The 17,565-nt window shown below is 42.8% G+C and overlaps 1 protein-coding gene across 1 annotated transcript; it reads right to left on the minus strand.

Moving 5' to 3' along the window:
- Positions 1-396: 396 nt before the first annotated feature.
- On the minus strand, positions 397-15,161 carry NFIL3 (nuclear factor, interleukin 3 regulated). Its single transcript, XM_050329082.1, has 2 exons — positions 15,010-15,161; positions 397-4,409 (listed from the first exon to the last, which is right to left on the minus strand). The coding sequence occupies exon 2, from the start codon at positions 4,218-4,220 to the stop codon at positions 2,847-2,849; it is 1,374 nt and encodes a 457-aa protein (XP_050185039.1). The 5' UTR covers positions 4,221-4,409; positions 15,010-15,161; the 3' UTR covers positions 397-2,846.
- Positions 15,162-17,565: the final 2,404 nt, after the last annotated feature.

Below are 17,565 nucleotides of genomic sequence, written 5' to 3' on the forward strand. Positions count from 1 at the left end.
ACAGCTTCCCCAGCTCCTCTGGCCACACTTACATAACCATGGACCAGCTGAAAGTTGGAGCAGGGGGGTCCCACTACATTCCGTCCCTTCCCCCATCAGTGTGACTGTCTGTCCCATACCACATCCCACAGGGAAGCAGGCTAAAGATGGGCAAGGGAGGGTGAGAGCCTCCAGGTGAGGAGGCTACACCACGTTTACTGCAGCCAAGAATGGGGCTTTGTAGGTACCACCCACACTCCTGCCTTCTGTAACTTTCAAAGGCCCGGGGAGGATATTCCAAATATTAGCTGCAGAAACAGTAACTTCAGCACGGGGAGATTAGTCATCAGCTCAGCTAACACCCCTGTGTTGAACTATGACAATGAACGTAATAGAAGAGCATGTTGTAGTTAGAACTGGTTTTGAACAAAAGACAAATTATTTATTTCTTTCTTCAAATGAAGCATAACACTAAGGTATAAAGGGAGTATAAATAACATCTGATTGTGCTCCTAAGCTCCATGCTATAACTTTCTTGCAATGACATCCTTCAACAAATTAACTACATCATTACTGTTAAGTATTAATTGCACAAAACAGATACACAAAATATATAATGAGCTAGAAAGAGGACAACATTCTTCCATTATGACAAACAATTCTAACAAGAAATGGAAAAAAAACCCAATAGATCTAGGCTTACACAGATGGCAACACTGAGAGTTTTAAGTCCTCTCCTTGAACACATTACATGTGATAAATAATATGCAAAATATTTAAAGAATTTTATTGTTGCTTACAGAAGATACTTAGCAAGCAAAGAGACAGTAGCAATCACTGCCTCATGTCTCATATCCCCATCATTCAATGCAAATGTTTACATTTCATGCAATAATCCTGAGCTTATTTTCAGTAACATTGAAATGTCATCTATGTTAATTACCAAATACATACAGAGCCCAGCTATGGGGTCTATTGTATTATTAAGGCATGAAAAAAGAATAGCAGTTTATTAACTCTGAATGCCACAAATACAGCACAGCAGTTAGAAGGCTCAAAAAAGCTCAGAAAGTACCAGTGATTTCTGTGCGAAGGTCCTCCCAGAACACGACTGAATCATCAGCTCCTGAAAAGGCACAGAATCAAATCCTGGCCTCACTGACATCAGGGAGTTCTGCTATTGCCTTGACTGCTGGACCAAGCTTCAGAGCTAGCAGGAGTGACTCAGACTCCTCTTCATATCCCCAAAAAATTGACAAACTTCCTCTCACTCAAGTCAAGTATGAGTTTAAAAAACAATACCTATATATCATTTTGTTAATTAGTATTTTAAGCCTATGGAAAGGTTCCATTCATCATACAGTATGGCAACCAATAAAAAGCCTCTTCAGAAAAAGCTTAGTTGTTAGTCTGATTTTTAGTATGTTAAAAGAAGGGGGAAGTGTCATGAAAAGAACCTCTGCCAGGTCTATGCTCTATTTATAATTTATGTTTAATTTTAAAATGAAATACTTTGGTAAGCCAAACCAAGGATATGTGATGCAATTCTAGACTCCATGGTTCCACGGCTGTTCTGAAAGACAAAGATCACCACAGCCCTGTCCAGTCATCAAGTGAAGAACTCGTCATCTGCAGAAGTTGTAAGGGGCTAGCAGTATTCGGACTGTGCAGTTCTTCACACGGTCTCTATTTTACATTTGAGAAGATCTTGCAAAATGCCCTTTAGCAAGCCAGAGTATTCCAGTTCAGTTAACTAAGCCATTGTAACCAAGGCCAAATTGCTGGCAAGACTTACTTCACACCCAATTGCATTTCCCACGCTGGGAACTAAAGTAGCAGATGATCTCCTCTAACTCTGCAACTGCTATTGCCTAGCCTCTGTGTAAGTATTTGCCTACTTGAGCTCAGAGTTTACAGATCCAGTAGCCTTCTCCTTCATCTACAGGTGGCCCACGGTCTACCGTGGAAAGGACGCTGGTGTGCAAGAGGGGCAGACTTTCCCTGCCCTTGCCCCTTGCAGACACAAGCCACCCCTTGACAAAGGCGGTGCTGTCCGATTCTGTCACTGGAGGGCTCAGAAAACTTTGCAGATGCACAAATCTGACTTAACTAATTTCACCTAAAACACCAAGTTATAATATTGAAAAAAAAAAAAAAAAATTGTTTTTCCACACTAAAACATTCAGGAAACTCATTACTGTCTCATTTGAGATTGAAGGAGGAAACAAAAAAAAAAAAAAAAGGTTGGTGATCTTAGTTACTGGGTTAGAATTTGCATGGGTTTTGGTTAACTTCTCCTAATAAATAAGTTAAAGAAGGCTAAGGCTATAAATTGGTACTGTTTCATTTATAAATAATCACTTCATCCTCTTCTAAAAAATGTGTTAAGGAAAAAGGTGGCCAGAAGGATCACACATGTTGTTCAATTGTAATTTGGTTGTTAGGCTGTAAAAACCTAAAATGTAAGTGAAGTTGAGCACAGTGTAAGAAAAAACCCAGTTTTTTAATTAACAACTTATTTACAAGTTCATAAAATCAACTGAACTGGAGTAGATGTTCTGTGTTTGTCACCAATATTTTATTGTAACTGGTAACTTGCACGCTTTGTAGTAGAAGAACAAAAAGAAAATAAAGTTCACTATATACAGCCTTTGTACAGGCTACTTGACTATACTCAAGGCATAGTGATCATAACACAACCTAGTCTTCATAATAATTTGTGCACAAAAAGACACCAATCAGACATTATGTGAACATTACAGTGAAATGACATCACAAGTCCAGTGAAAGTTCAGCATCATACAAAACATATTGATCTACTGCAAATGACATCCTTTAAAACAATAAGCCTTTTTTTCAGTAGTAACTTAGCCAGAGTCTGACGCAGAGATTTGTGTAGTTATAAGTCTTTTAAGTGAAGCAACCTCTGCAGATAAATTTGCTATGCCCTGCTTCAAATAGAGGTTCTCTGACTCAGAGACATTGTAGATGTTGTCTTTTATTTCAACAACTCCAGTTTTGCAACCACTCTGAATTTTAACGTTGAGTTCCTTCTGATGCCAGAGTTCTGGTTTAAGTGACCAGTCTTGGATGTTAGTCACCTGAACCGAGAAAGGAGTGTGAGAAGAATGCACCAAATTCTGCGCACCATGTTTTTCAAGCTCAAAATGTCTTTTTGAGGACATGTCAATGGGCAACGACAATTTCTGTGTTGCATCATAGTCATTATCCATTGCTTCCACTTTAACTTGCATGGCTTTGGCTTTAATTCGAAGCTTGTGAGGCAAAGCTGAAGAATTCACTTCTGGAACTTTAACTGTTGCATGAACATTTTTATGCTCAACTGGGGAATGAATTGGACCCTTTGGAACCTGCTGCTCATCTTCTCCATCAGATGACTTTCCAACTACGCCATCATCAGTTTCTGACGTTCTCGGAGAGTTACTGGAGGACCTGTTAACTTGCAAGAGAGGAGGAGAATGTGAGTACACATTAAAGGTAGCTCCCATGTAGTTTGGATATATGGACGCTTTAAATGAACCTCTGTCATCTCTTGGTTCTCTCTCCAGTTCCATGGGCTCCTGCTTTATAATCTGGAACTTATTTTCAGGACTTCTGCAGTTGCTTTGTATACGACTCGGTTGGGTGTGTTCTACCGTTGACGTTTCAGACACATCAGACATTGAGCTTTGAGGAGAATGTTTAATGACAGAAATACAACTGCTACCAACTATGGATGGTTCATGTTCATCTACAAATGAGTTAATATTTGATTTGGAACTCTGATAGTCTTGGAAATACACGGTTGTTGAGCTACTGAGTTTCTGTATCTCTTGGGCATAGGCTGCAGAACTAATTAAACCAAACTTTAGCTTCAAAGAAAGCAGCTCCGCCTTCAAAGTGGCATTCTCTTCTCCCAGTGCAATTAGTTTGTTCTCTAAGACAAGGTCATTCAGTCGTCGTTTTTCACGAGATCTTTTGGCAGCTTCGTTATTTTTCCGCCTTTTCTCCCAGTACATAGCATCTTTCTTTTCATCTGGAATGAACTCTCGCTTTCTCCGGCAAGCTGAAGATTTGCTTTTCCCACTACTTGCTTCAGTAAGTAGTATATCTTCGTTTGTAGACAGCTCTTCAGATACTTCTGCTAAGGTAGACTTGAGTACCATGATTTTGTCCACATTGCTACTTGTGTCAACAGGTCCGTGCTCCTTTTTAAGGGTCTGCATTTTTCTCAGCTGCATCAGAAACAATTTGTAGTAGATCTACAACAAGCAACAGAGAAAGCTATCTCCCCAGTACTTCTTACTCCACAACTTGATAAATACAGTAATTTTAAATCCACACACATTCTTCCTTTTCTTTCATATTCTCAGACAGAAGTGTCTAGAATCAATTTTCTTAGCAGATTCAACAGGAATCTTCTTAAAACCCTGGAATAAATAGAGAATTTTATTACTACTTAGGAAGTGCTGGTTGAGGACGTACCAAAGTAGCTTTTGGTAATTAACTTAGACGAGCATTTGATTCATTAAACCTGCTACAATATGAAGACACGTCATATTCACACAGTTAAACAACTAGTATTCCAGATTTTATGATACCTAGGTAGCAGATTTGCTTCCAAAACAAATGCAACATGATCCAAGGAAAAATCAATCAAAAAAGTGTTTGAGTTTTGATCCTATGGTAATGCTATCACAGAATTTTCCATGATATCACTGGCCAAGCTAGACCTCCAACACTTAATGCTGCAGGACACCAGGCATGTTGATGAGCAGCACTGGAAAGTATCTTGTTCCCCATTAAAGCATCTCTCCTGAAAACAGCCGTGGTGTCTGACTTAGAAATGAAATATATTTGGGTCCTTCATGTATTAAAAATAACATGAGCTTATTTAGAGAAGCTGGAGTGCTTTCTATTGTCTTAAAATACCACTACTATCCATTAAGGCTATTAAACATTTAATTGCTGCTTTTGAATCCTGTAAAAATATACATATATGTATTTATGTATATATATAAATGTTTATATACATGCACATGAAACTTTAAATGCCTTTTTGATCAATCATATCAATTCAAACTAGCAAGTTCACGTGCACAAGTTGGGTAAATATCTAACAATTAATATATACTGGCCAAAAAAAAAAGCATTACATTATTTTTTCTTGTATCTTACAAGGAAAATTTTAAAAATCTGAAAGTACTGAAAAATACATTACAGAAATAACATTAAATTAATAATTTGCATTTGGCAAGTTGTCTTATTATGTCAAAGTAAAGTTTAATACCACTGAGGAATGTGCACCTTCAGAAAACAGTGTTTGCATGTTAGTGGAGGTTTAGACCTACAAGTCTTACTATTAATAAAGAAAAACTAGGCTAACCTTTAGCTTCAGACATTTTAATAATTAAATTTGAACATAGCATTTAAATTAGCCTTTGCTATATTTAGTCCCTCTCAATGCAAAAAAAAACCCAAAAAACAAAACAAACAAACAAACAAACCTCATAAGATCATTTGGTTTCACCTAAGGCTTCTCAATATCTCATTTGCCACAGTCAGTCATGTTCCTGGTAAAATGAATGTACTATGCCAAGTGCTTTTATAGAACTCACTATCAACTCAGCAATCATTCTTGCCTGTACAACCAAAAAAAACCCCAACAAAAACCCCCAAAGCAAACAACAACAACCCTCCCCCCACAGCCACTTCAGATTAATGCCTGTATTTATTGGGAATGTTTTTACAATGACTAATGAAACTAATTTTAAGATTATCAGTCAGGAAAGTTATAAAAGAATTAATGAATTGTATTCTGCCAGTTTCTCTTGCCTTTTCCAGAAGGCAAAGTGGAGTGAGTGATGTAATAACAATTAAGCAGGGTCATAAAGACCAAGGTTTCAAGCTGTGTTCTGTTCCATCAAACCATGCCAACTCTTCTGTTGTGAAAAAATTAACACATTTAATAAAACAACTAAGTAGAATTTCCAAAAATTCGTGGTTAATTACTGACATGTAACTATTTGTCTTTGATAATACAGCCTTAATGAAAAAGAGCTAGAAGCCAGCCACACCAAAGACAGCATCTAACATTTCAGTGCAAAAGCAGCACCACAAATTGCAGTGTTAGAAAAGAAGAAATGTTCCTCCAATACACAAGCAGTTACCCAGTAAGATCCAAAATTCTAACTGGAGTCAAAGGGAGTTTTCTGCCAAAAGGAGAGCTGGATCAGGTTTATAAAACAAAAACATGCCCCCAAACAAAGTAACATCTCTTTGTCCAAACTGTCAGTACAATTTGATTTACTTAAGAAGCCGTATAGCCATTTCATCCATTTCACTGCTACATGTAATCAGTGGTTCAATTAATATGTATTCCATTTTAAACCTACTGCAACTCAATACTTAAATCATTGTTGAACACACAGAATATTAAAAAAAAAAAAAAAAAGTCACTTGACCTTTTGTCCCATTTGTAGAATATTCGGTCTCTGTAACATCATTGTACACTAATAGGAAAATCCTGGGATTTTATTTCATTACACTGTAGCGCTGGGAACTCATGGCTACTGATCTGTAATTGTCCTGATATGCTACAACACTGTATTCACTTGTATCAGGAGAAACTGGTGTGTCTCCGAGGAACTGCAGACACCTTCTATGGGGCACAGCAGGAAACAGTGTAACATGTACTCAATACCTATGAAATCATCGCTTGTCTCTCAGCGTGCAGCTCGGCCAACTCTCACTCAAGCAAAAGGTGTTCAAAACAACTTCTGTGAAATTTCAGGTCCTTACCAATTCAGAGCTCTTGACTGCAACACTAAGAGGGAGTTAAACTCAAACCCAAATACATTTATTCTCCCAGAAAACGGAAACTAATATGTATACATCATTATTATACACATATGCCATATACCCTAGAACATCTACTTGAAATGCTAGCAACAGCAAGGAAATACTTACAGAATTGGTGGTTATTTTATCAGAATGAAGCCATACCTATACAAAAGCAATATGTTTAGTCTTGAACAAGACTGTTTCAGGACAGGAATTCTGACTCTGTCTATCTGTAATGGTCTCCAACTCAAAGTGATTCCATTTCAGTGTTTCTCCAACACTGTGGTTTAGGAAAAATACTAATAATGGTAATAATAATTAGCAAAAATTGTTGGGATTGTGGTTTTGGTTTGTGGTTTTTTTTTTTTTTTTTCTTAAATGAACGTAGACTAATGATACAGTTCATCAATATGGCCACCAATAAAAACTCCACCCCAGGTCCAAACAAACCTGCAAGCCTAACACTAGCACTGAGCTGCGCTGAGACCCACGCGCTGCAGAGTTCATGTCCCCTGTCCCGCAGGACATCTGCAGGTTGGGCCATTCCAGCACACAATCTGCTAACTGTAGCACGGATTCCTCCTGTTTTGGCCGGGCTCCCTCCTGTACACGTTGTTCCTGGCACAAGCAGACAGAACGTAAGTAAGCAGGCGATCTACAGCAAATATTAAACCATGTATCAAAACTGCCATGTTTTTTGCACGCAGCATTCAACTTTGCTCTCTGCCAGAGTCCATCAGGAAAGCTGTCAGGACAGACGTGTAACCCACTGACATAGTCATACTGGTTTGCTATTTACGCAGTTAGACCTAATGCCATTACTGTAGTGAATTAACAAAACAGAAATAGATCTTTAACTCTTTCCACATCACGGCAACTGGAGTTGCTGCTTTACAAACAGGAGTCAGAACCCTTGCTTGTTAATACTTCTCCATGTGGATCAGTCCAATGCTGAGTCTGTAAACAAATTAAATTCCATCTGATGATAATGGCAATATGCCCTCAATGGAACTAGTCACTTCACTTCACTTGAATTTTATAATTCCACTGGAAAACATCAGTATTTACACATAAATTAATGAACTGTAATGATTCCTCAGACTACGTTTCAAATTCCAATATTTTCCCTTATGATTAATTTTTCAATTGCTTTATCACTCCCTCATAAAGTGTTATAAAACCAACATTTGGTTGGTTGATGTTAATGGCATTGAGTGCCAATTCAACAACGTAATAACACTCGACCCTATTAACTTAATTACAGAGCCAGTCTTGCTCCCACAGCAATTTTGCCATTGGTTTCAACAGAAGCAGAACACAATCCCAGATCCAAGTATTAATGAGACTATTGTATAGGACTCATGTTACTGAAGCAAGAAATAATGTATGCAGAAATCACAAAAAGTTAATTTATCCATGGACTTCAGAAAATACTTAAGTGACAACATAGTACATTTAAGATCTGATCCTGGGGATTTATTTATGTATTCACACTGTAATAATTGAAATGTCTCAAAGGTTGAAGGACAGGTCCACAATCTTTCTTCTCTCTTCTGTGTAATTTAATTACATAAATAATTTCTGCTTTATAGAATGCATGTGGGCCTCCCTATGTTTGTAGGTTTCCCCACACAATAACTGTGTGTTACTATTTATACTTAGCAAAATAATTCATGCAATTTCCAAGCATAATTTTTCAAACATAGCCTAGATTACAAAAAAGTGTTTAATTCTACTGGTCTAACATTTTGATAGCGATTCTATGAAACTAAATGAAATCCCATCTCTAGCACTGGATGTTCAAACACGTACACAAAAATCTCTCTCAGTCCTTAAAGACATAATAGCCATACAGCTTCTTGTTTCAGACAAGAACACACACCTATCACCATCACCACTATGTGGCACACTCCAGAAAAACAATAAAAGCTTGTTTTGATGTCCCTGCTTATTTTTAGTTGCCGTTGTCCATGTTTTGCACAGGTATCATTAATTATATTTCTGCCACCATTCTGCCACGGTGTATCGATATTGAGTATCTGCCTACATACCAGGAGAGCTGCTGTACGAGTTGTTCGTAGATTCCAAAGCCGCCAGTTTGCACTCCAAATTTTGAAAAACCAAAGCATATAGCTTGCACTTCATCTCCAAAGCGTTCTAAAAACAGTTGCTATCTGTCTCAATACTTTTACGAGCTACAGAAAAAATATCGTTCTCATCGCACACGCGAGACAGGAGGCTGAGTTTAAGCTTAGGTGGTGCATATGCAGCCTGCTTAAACACTGCTGAAAATCCTTGGAGATACTCTACTGCTTCTCACAGACAAAAATTATGCCATGAAATTCTCCAACAGAGAAGATTTCCAGTCTCTGCTGAAATCCTTCAACACACTCCTTCCTGCCATTTATCTAGAAAAGTTTGTAAAATCGTGTTCCCGTTAAAGAAAAGCTTTAATGCTGGCTCCACAGAAAGACTGATATTATCCCTAGGACAGATTTGTGGGCAAAAGGGTCTAGACAATGTAGAGCATATGAAGTTAAAAACCTTTTGGAAACAACCTAGCTGATGGCATTTTATGCTGTGATGGACAGGTTATCCACAGTCAGAAAGGGGAAGAGCCTCTACACTACAAACATCACCACCAATTACTGCTGTTACGTGGTCACACGCACAAGGACCACGAATCCATTTCAACAGCATGGAGCAATGCAGAACTATTGATCCTGTACACAGTTCCCTTTCCTTACAACTTCATGCACATCTTAAGTGCTTGCTGTTTCAGGACCGATGTGTAATTAGGTCAGTGGAACACTGATGATGATAGCTTTGTACAAGATGACCCACTTTTGCTAAAATGTTGATCGTCTTATTGAAAGAAAAAGAAAAAAAAAACCCAGGGTATGTCCACAGAATGTAGTCCATTGGGAACATCAGAAATCATTCATTATGGCACTGTTCGATCAAATGTAAGAAAAAATTAGTTAAGATTGCCATGGAACTTGGAACAATGTTGCACATTTGTATTACCAGAAAGCTGATGTCATATGTAATTTTTACAAAAGGATTTTATTGTTAGAAAAATTACTTAGGTTACTGTTTATCTTAATAACTACAAATTAACTCATTAAAGTACAGTCTGCTTACCAAAGGTAAATTACTCAAATTATGCAAATAAAATCATTATTTGGAGAGCATGAAACATATATTAAGGGTAGCTGTTGTTCGAAAGGTCAGTCAAGCTTAATAGGTGCAAATTTGCCCTATATTTTCTTCCATTTCCTTATAGAGACAGTATGATTCCATCAGATTTATTCATTTTTCCCAAAACAAGCTGTTTGTTGTTCGATATAAAGGGTGCAAAACAAGATCTAAGAATATTACTCAAAGCACCAGGGAAAACTTTAAAACAGAGAAGTAGAGGAAATGTATATATAACTTAGGTAAATACTTAATTAGTTATATAAAATAGATTTAGTATGTGCATATAAATATGTAATTTAAATATCATATCACTTTCCAGTATTTTGAATAAAGCCTCAGTAGAAACAACCATTACTGAAGTTACAGTACTATGACAGTACATTTCTCTTTTCAATAACTACTTGACAGCACGAAGAAGTAAACTGCAAAAAGCTATAACTTAATAGCAACCATGTTCTGGAAACACAATCTCAGCTCTGCCCTAGTTACAAACCATAACCCACCCACCCCCTGACAAAATCAAATATTAATTATTCTGACAACAAATGGCTTTCTATTATTGAACTGTGTTCTTAAAATCCCAAGCATGGACCAGACCTTCAGCTGACCTAAATTTATACAGCTCTATTTAAAGGCAGCAGAATTATGTCAATTAATCCCAGCTGATACTCTAAACATGTATCTTGTTATATAACAACTGAAGTAAATATATAAAATAGACACCAGATGTAAAATGTTGTTATCTACGACTCACTGCAAATGGAACAGAGAAATAGCAGTCTTTAGAGTTCCAGTTCTGTGAGATGGTTGAGCCCACTGCCCATGCTGAGCATCATTTTCTTTTTTGGGTTGCACTCCACTTGTAAAAGGAGGTCTAGCAGCAGTGGCACCTATATTGCTAACTGCTGTGCAGACACCTCTGTAGCAAAAACTAGTTAATTATTCAAGTACTTTGGGACAGACTGAAAATTACACCAAGTGGAGCAACTACAGAATGGGAAAAAAGCTCCATCTTAAATCAGGCATTTTTTCTGAAAGAAAATAGATTTGTTTAATATCTGTCACTAGATGCAGTCTCAGTATGCTAATTTAGACATTGGTCAATTCAACAAGTGAATTAGGAAAAAATACAGGGTATTTAAGGTGGCACTAGTAATAATTCATTTCAGAACTACCTTCTAATACTTTTTTTTAAGAATGTTGCTTCTATCACATTTTCAGTCAAGTCCAAGTATGTCCTTGCTTACACAATTTTATTTTTGACAGACCTGCTTATCATCAGTATTACACAGTTACGTTACCCTGTGGCTTTTTCAAAAAAGAAAAAAAATCTTTAAAATAATTATTTTCAAATACTGTAAAATAATGCTTTAATACTGTAAAATACTGAAACGGAAATCAACTGTCACTTTCTTTCAGTATGGACTGCAGGAATTGGCCATCTATTTGCATTTTTTTTCTATTACATAGCCTAAGCACATTTATATCTCATAACTGGCTGTAATGATCATGGCAAGGTCACCTAGAAGAGTCAATTAAGCTGATGAGTCAGATACATTGCTTAACAGTGTGTAATAAGACTCAAACAGAGGATTTTATTGTTCATATTATTGCATCACAGTGATGTTATAACAGCAGTGAGATTGCTGTCTGGAAAAAAACTATTGCATAAGGATAGTTTGCATAACCATTTGTTAAAATAAGTAAACTTAAAATGAAGTAAAGGTTTATTCTATTTGAGAATTTTATTTCAAGATAAGGGATTGGAAGAAAGCAGCATGGTACTGATGTCTTTCTGACTCTATTTAGAATTTATTGCAATAGAAAGAACGCATGTTCCACAAATTTTGGCCAAAGCAAGGCAAACACTGTTCTTTCTTAAGATGAGATAAGCTGCGTGGAGGTCATGCAAGTTCATACTGCTCATGGGAAGACTAAGCTTTTTGACACCTTGGGATCAGTTTCTTTAAAAAAAAAAAAAAAAAAAAAAAAAGAGCCATCTAAACAGCAGAAACTGCTGGCTTTGGATTCAAATCCAGGAAGTTGGATATTTTAAAGGCTAGTTAAGAGTCCTTTGGAGCATGAGTTAAAAATATTAAGTCAAAAAAATGGAAAGTAGAAGCAAAATATTCTAAAGAGTGTTAGCACTTCAACAGTCGAAGACATCTGTGAGAATTATAACAATAACTGTTAGTGCCAATGTTATTGAGGATGTTTATTCAGTAGTCCTTGAACCTGTTGGTTTAAATCGGGCCTTTGACCCAAAAAACCCAAATTCATTTGAGTTTCCTGTCAAAGTCAACATTTTGATTGAATAAGGCCCATAAAAGTGATGCACGTAGCAATATTTTAAACGAGGCTCCGGATTGAATTAATTACCGAGGAGGGTAAAGATGACTCAAAGTAGGTTACATACACAAGAGTGAACATAATGAAACTGAGTGTAATCATTCAAGTTACAAGGACAAGCAAAAAAAAAAAAAAAAAAAAGTTGTTTTTAACACAGTGTTGTTTTTAACACACAGTAACTCCAAAAGGGCCTCACCATCAAAGCTGTACTTGACCTCAATAATCAAGCAGCGAAAAGTTTATGCAGCTACCCAGAATATTACGTTTTTAAAACGCTTTGCTGCTGCTACTACAGATGGCAGGTACCACGAACACAACGACTGTGGCTGGGCGTACTCAGTTTGGAGTGTTTTGGTCACACAAGCACCGCGATGTTGGTTCCATCCACTTGGAGAACCGTTTTTCCACAAGGAAAAAAAAAAACAAAAAAACAAACCAAACCAAAAAACCAAAACAAAACCACACAAACAATCACCTAATCTCGAAAGCCAAGTTATCGCCAGCAACTTTCAAGCTGTGCTCCCCACCGAGGACACCCAGCACAAGCTGACCCAGGAGAGAGCACAGAACACCCAGACACGGCTTTGGCCGCGAAAACCGACTTGGGGGGGGGTTTCAAAAAAAACCAAAACCAACCAAAAAACAAAACAAAAAAAAAAAGACAGAATTGGGCAATGGCGATTTATTTATTTATTTGTCCGTTCGTTCAATCGTGCCGTTCGTTACGTAAAAGGGCCGAACGAAAGCGCCCGTTCTTGCGCCCACCTGCGAGGGATCGGGATGGGGGCCTTTGTCTGGCGATCCGCGGGACTTGGGGAGGGAGGGGTGATGGGCAAGCGGGGTGGGGACGCTCTGCGGGGCGCGGTGCGGGGCCGAGCAGCGGGGAGGCGGCGTTCGCCGCCTCCCCGCTGCTCGGCCCCGCACCGCGCCCCGCCACAGATGATGCCCGCACCGCTCTACCCCACTACGTGACCGGCAGCGCATGGCCCCGACCTGCTTCCCCCCCTTCCCTCCCTGAGCTCGGCCCCCGCTATATCAGCCCTCCGCCCCCCCTCTGCCGCCACCGCCGCCGCCCCAGCCCCAGAACAAAGGGCTTGGAGAGGGGGAGCGCCAGCGCCACCCGCCCCCCCTTCAGCCCTCCTCGCTCGCCCGCCGCCGCCTCGCCCCACCGGGGAGGGGGGAAGAAAAGGGAAAAAGAGGCGACCCCCGGAAAAGCCGCGGGGGAGAAGTGGGTTAGAAGGTGGAGGAGGTGGGCGAGGAGGAATTGTCGGGCTACGCTCACTACCACCACCAGCACCCCGCCCGCCGGGGATGTCACACTGACCTACTGCCGGCGGCTGCCCCCGGGGAGGGGTGGAGGGAGGGGTGGGGGACCGGCGGTACCTGGCCCCCCGCCCGGCAGGGCAGCGGGAGGGACGGCTCTACCCTCTGCCCTCCAGCGCGGCTGAGATGTCCTACAAACGCCTTCTTTCCCCTTCCTTGCATTAAGCCGTTCCCGTTTGTTTTGTATGTGTTTTTTTTTTTTTCTTTTTTTAAATTTTTTTTCCTATTTTTATTCTCCCCTCTCCCCCCACCCTCCCCAGTGAAAGCCGGTGCCGGAGAGATGGCACGGCTGCCTGGGCGAAACACGCCTTCCCTAAAAATACAGCCTGATCTAAAACGCCTCCGAAGGCGTGGAGTTAAAAAATCCGAGCAAATGCCTCGAACGTCTTACACACGCACGGCTCTGGAGAAAAGACCAGAAATAGCACTTGAAGCCACAATTGCTAAAACGCGATGGGGCTAAATATAGACTCAACACAAATCTCGTTTTAAGGCACCCGGCACGCAGCCGGCGAGCGCGCCTCGCCTCCCCACTTACCCAGTTGTCTACTTCCCTTATTAAACACACTTTAACAAAACCTGTTACAGTTACGGGTCTGGGGGCTTTTTCTTCTTTTTTTTCCGCGGCGAGATTGTCCTAGTTTCTTTGTAGGGGAAGATTATAAAATCGCATAATTAGCTCCCTCTTCCCAGCCCGGGCTGCCAGCAAATTCTTTGGTTACATAATGCAACATTTCCAGGAACTATTATGCGATCGGTCCCGCAGCGCCTTAAAAAAACAGCGACAAAAAAAAAATAAAAAAAAAAAGTGACGGAGAGGGCTGGCCGAGGGAAGCGCAGCCCCGAGCCCGGGCCGCTGCCATCGATCCCGGCCGCCGGCGGGCAGCATTCCCTGCGCCGCCCGGCCCCGGGGTGTCTCCGGCCGGCCCTGCGGCTCCGAGGCAGGGCTGGCGCTGCCCGGCCCCGCACGGCCCCGCACGCTCAGTTATGCAAGGCGGGAGAGCCGCTCGGGCGGCGCTGCCGGGGGCTCGCTGCGCCGGGGCGCGGGGGGCACTGCCGGCCGGGGAAAGCCTTCCCCCGGCACCACCTCCCGGGCTGCCCCTCGGGCCGCCACCCTGAGCCGAGCCCAGCCCCGCCGAGCCGAGCCGATCGGATCCGAGCAGCGGGCCCGCCGCGGACCCCTCCCCACGCGGCGGCGGCCGGGGCGGGCTGGGCTCGCCTTATGTAACAGGCGCTCCGCGGGACGGAGCGAAGCGCCGGGGCGGACACCCCAACTTTACCCGCGTACGCGCGCCTTCCCCCCCCCCGCCTCACCTGCAGCGCGGTGCGGAGCGCCGAGCATGCCCCGCGGCGGAGCTGAGCTCGGGAGCGGAGCGGAGCTCGGGAGCGGAGCGGAGCGGAGGGCGCGGAGCGGAGCGGAGGGCGCCGCGGCGGGCCGGGCGGGCGGCGGCGCGGAGGGATGTGTGTTAGTAGGTCAGCGCTGCGCGGAGCGCGCGCCTCATAGCCCCGCGTGCCGGCCGCGCCGCGCCGTGACTGGCGGCGCCGCCGGGCCAATGGGAGCGCGTCGCCGCCGCGCCGCGGCCAATGGGAGCGCGGCGGGGGCGGGGCGGGGGCGGCGCGCGGGGCGGCGCGCGGTACAGTAGGTCTGTGTGCTGCGATTGCGCCAACCGCCGCCGGCGAGACGAGGCGAGGCCGCGCTTACGTAACCGGCGCGCGGCCGCCGCGCGCGCTGGGAGGCGCTCGCCCCGCGCAGCCCCCGCCCCTCAGGGGCGCGGCGGGGCCCGGGCAGCCGACACCGCCGGCACTGCCCCACAGCCCGACCGACCGACCGCAGCCTGCGGCCGTGCCGGGGTGTGTCCGGGCGGCAGCCGAGCGCCCTCGGCCCCACCGTTTTTCCACGCCCGTTGCGCGGGGATGTGAAGGGGGGAGTTGAGGGGGGATGGGGAGCAGGAGCCGCGCGCTCCCGTCCCGGAGGCGCGCGCCCGCCGCCTCGCCTCGCCTGGCGCACGGGGTGGGGGGGATCGCGCTGCGGCTGCTACCGCTCGCGAAAACAGCCACAATAATCGTAAAAAAAGGAGCAGGAGGAGGAGGAGGAGACAGATGGCAGCGGGGAAGGAGCCGAGCGCGCTGCCCGCCGTACCGGTAGCGCCGCCTGGCCCCGGGCCCCTCGCCCGCTCGCCTTTCCACGGTCGTCAAGGGTGAGGTGTTTTGACGGCGTTTCTTCATCCCCGCCCTCGGCCCCGAGGCGGCAGCGCTGGAACGCTGCTCGGGAGCGGGGGACGCGCTGCGGAGGAGCTCGGTACCCCCCACCCCGCCCTGTCCGCATCCCGGGCCCGGCTTCCCAAAGCGGAGATGCCACGGAGAGCGTGGTGCGGGTCCGACCCCTGTGTAACCTCCGCTTTGGAAAGTGGCACATGGCCCACAAGCGGTCCAGTTCTCATCCCAGAACGTCTTCGAACGTACGCGTTTGAGCGTCTGAAATGTGTCTTCCTCGTTTTTTCCCCTCGCAGAAGGTTTGTCACTCTCTCTCTTCTTTTCCTTCGCAAGTAAAATTCATGGAGACAACAGAAAAATTTCCTTATTGAATCCTGCTTCTACAACCTGAATAATTCCAGATTTCACTCTGTTAAACACTCTTGCCAAAATGGCATAGTCCTCGCTAACATTATCCTTTTATGTTACTCTGTCATTTCTTATTTTTATGTCAACAGAGATAACCCTCTGGAGCAAAGTGAACCTAACACTAAGCAAATTCAGACTACTTTTCTGTTTATCTCAGCCTTCAGTCCTTTATCACACGTACCCATACCATCCTCCACAATAAATCCAAGTCCTTGAATCCATTTCTGTTTATCTCCACATATTATTTAATACGGAGGATCTAATCACCTTTACTCAGACTGGTTTTCCCCCCTTCCTTTCCAGTTTCTAATATCAAGCATACAGAGCCTTGTTAGTGGTAAGAGGCTATGGTAAGAAAGAGGACTCAAAAGGAGCCCAAATCTGAGACATCAAGCACTGCCTCCATCTGGAGGCCGCACAGTCAAATTTTTTTGCCACACTTCCACTTGCCAGTGGATAACAGACATGCAAAGACAGTTGGCATGCTGCTGGAAATGTCAGGCACGAGATCCAGCAATGAGCTTGAAGACCTGCTTGCTCATAAATATTAGTGGCCTACTTAAGGTCTTAGGCACACCAGAAAACCTGTGTGAGGAGCCTTCTGCAGCACACATTATGTTCCACACTATGTGTACTGTACTAATCCAAGGCACTGAGTACCCAATAAAAAACTAAAAAATAAAAAAAAAAAAATCCTGAAACTTCAGGCAGTTTTTAAAATTAAATGGTACATAGAGTTTCCACCACGATAAATATTTTTGATGAATCCTGGGCACATACTTTTAATAACTTTAAATCTCATATCTAGGAAAAAAAAAATAAAAATAAACTCAGTAATTCAAATTTGACTTCATGACTCAGATTCTTGAAATTCTAGAATTCTTGAAAGAAGTCTCCAAGGCAAATAATATCCTGCCCATGTGGGTGGACAGTCTTGAAAATAATATTCCAGATGGAGTTTGGTCGCCTATTTGCTTGTATGTTTGTCACTAATTATAATCAGTCATAAAACCAGACCTGATCTTTCTCCCGGATTAGTAACAAAGATGTTTTCTATATTTTGCATTAATTCTATTCTGTGGCAAGTCAGGAGAGTCAAAACCTTCTACAGCAAAATCTTGTCCTGCTCTCCAGATCTCGCAGTGGGTGCTTGGCAGATTCAAGGATAAGGTGGGATAAAGGACTGAATGCTGATGTAGCTGATGGAACATATTTTTCCGTTCCTCCTGAGGTACGGAAAAAAATAGC

Source organism: Myiozetetes cayanensis, unplaced genomic scaffold (genome assembly GCF_022539395.1).
Source record: "Myiozetetes cayanensis isolate MyiCay16 unplaced genomic scaffold, myiCay2020 scf4, whole genome shotgun sequence".
NCBI lineage: Eukaryota > Metazoa > Chordata > Aves > Passeriformes > Tyrannidae > Myiozetetes > Myiozetetes cayanensis.

What these genes read in the sequence shown, in the direction of transcription:
- NFIL3 (XM_050329082.1), bottom strand. Translation starts at nt 4,220, where the DNA reads ATGCAGCTGAGAAAAATGCAGACCCTTAAAAAGGAGCACGGACCTGTT.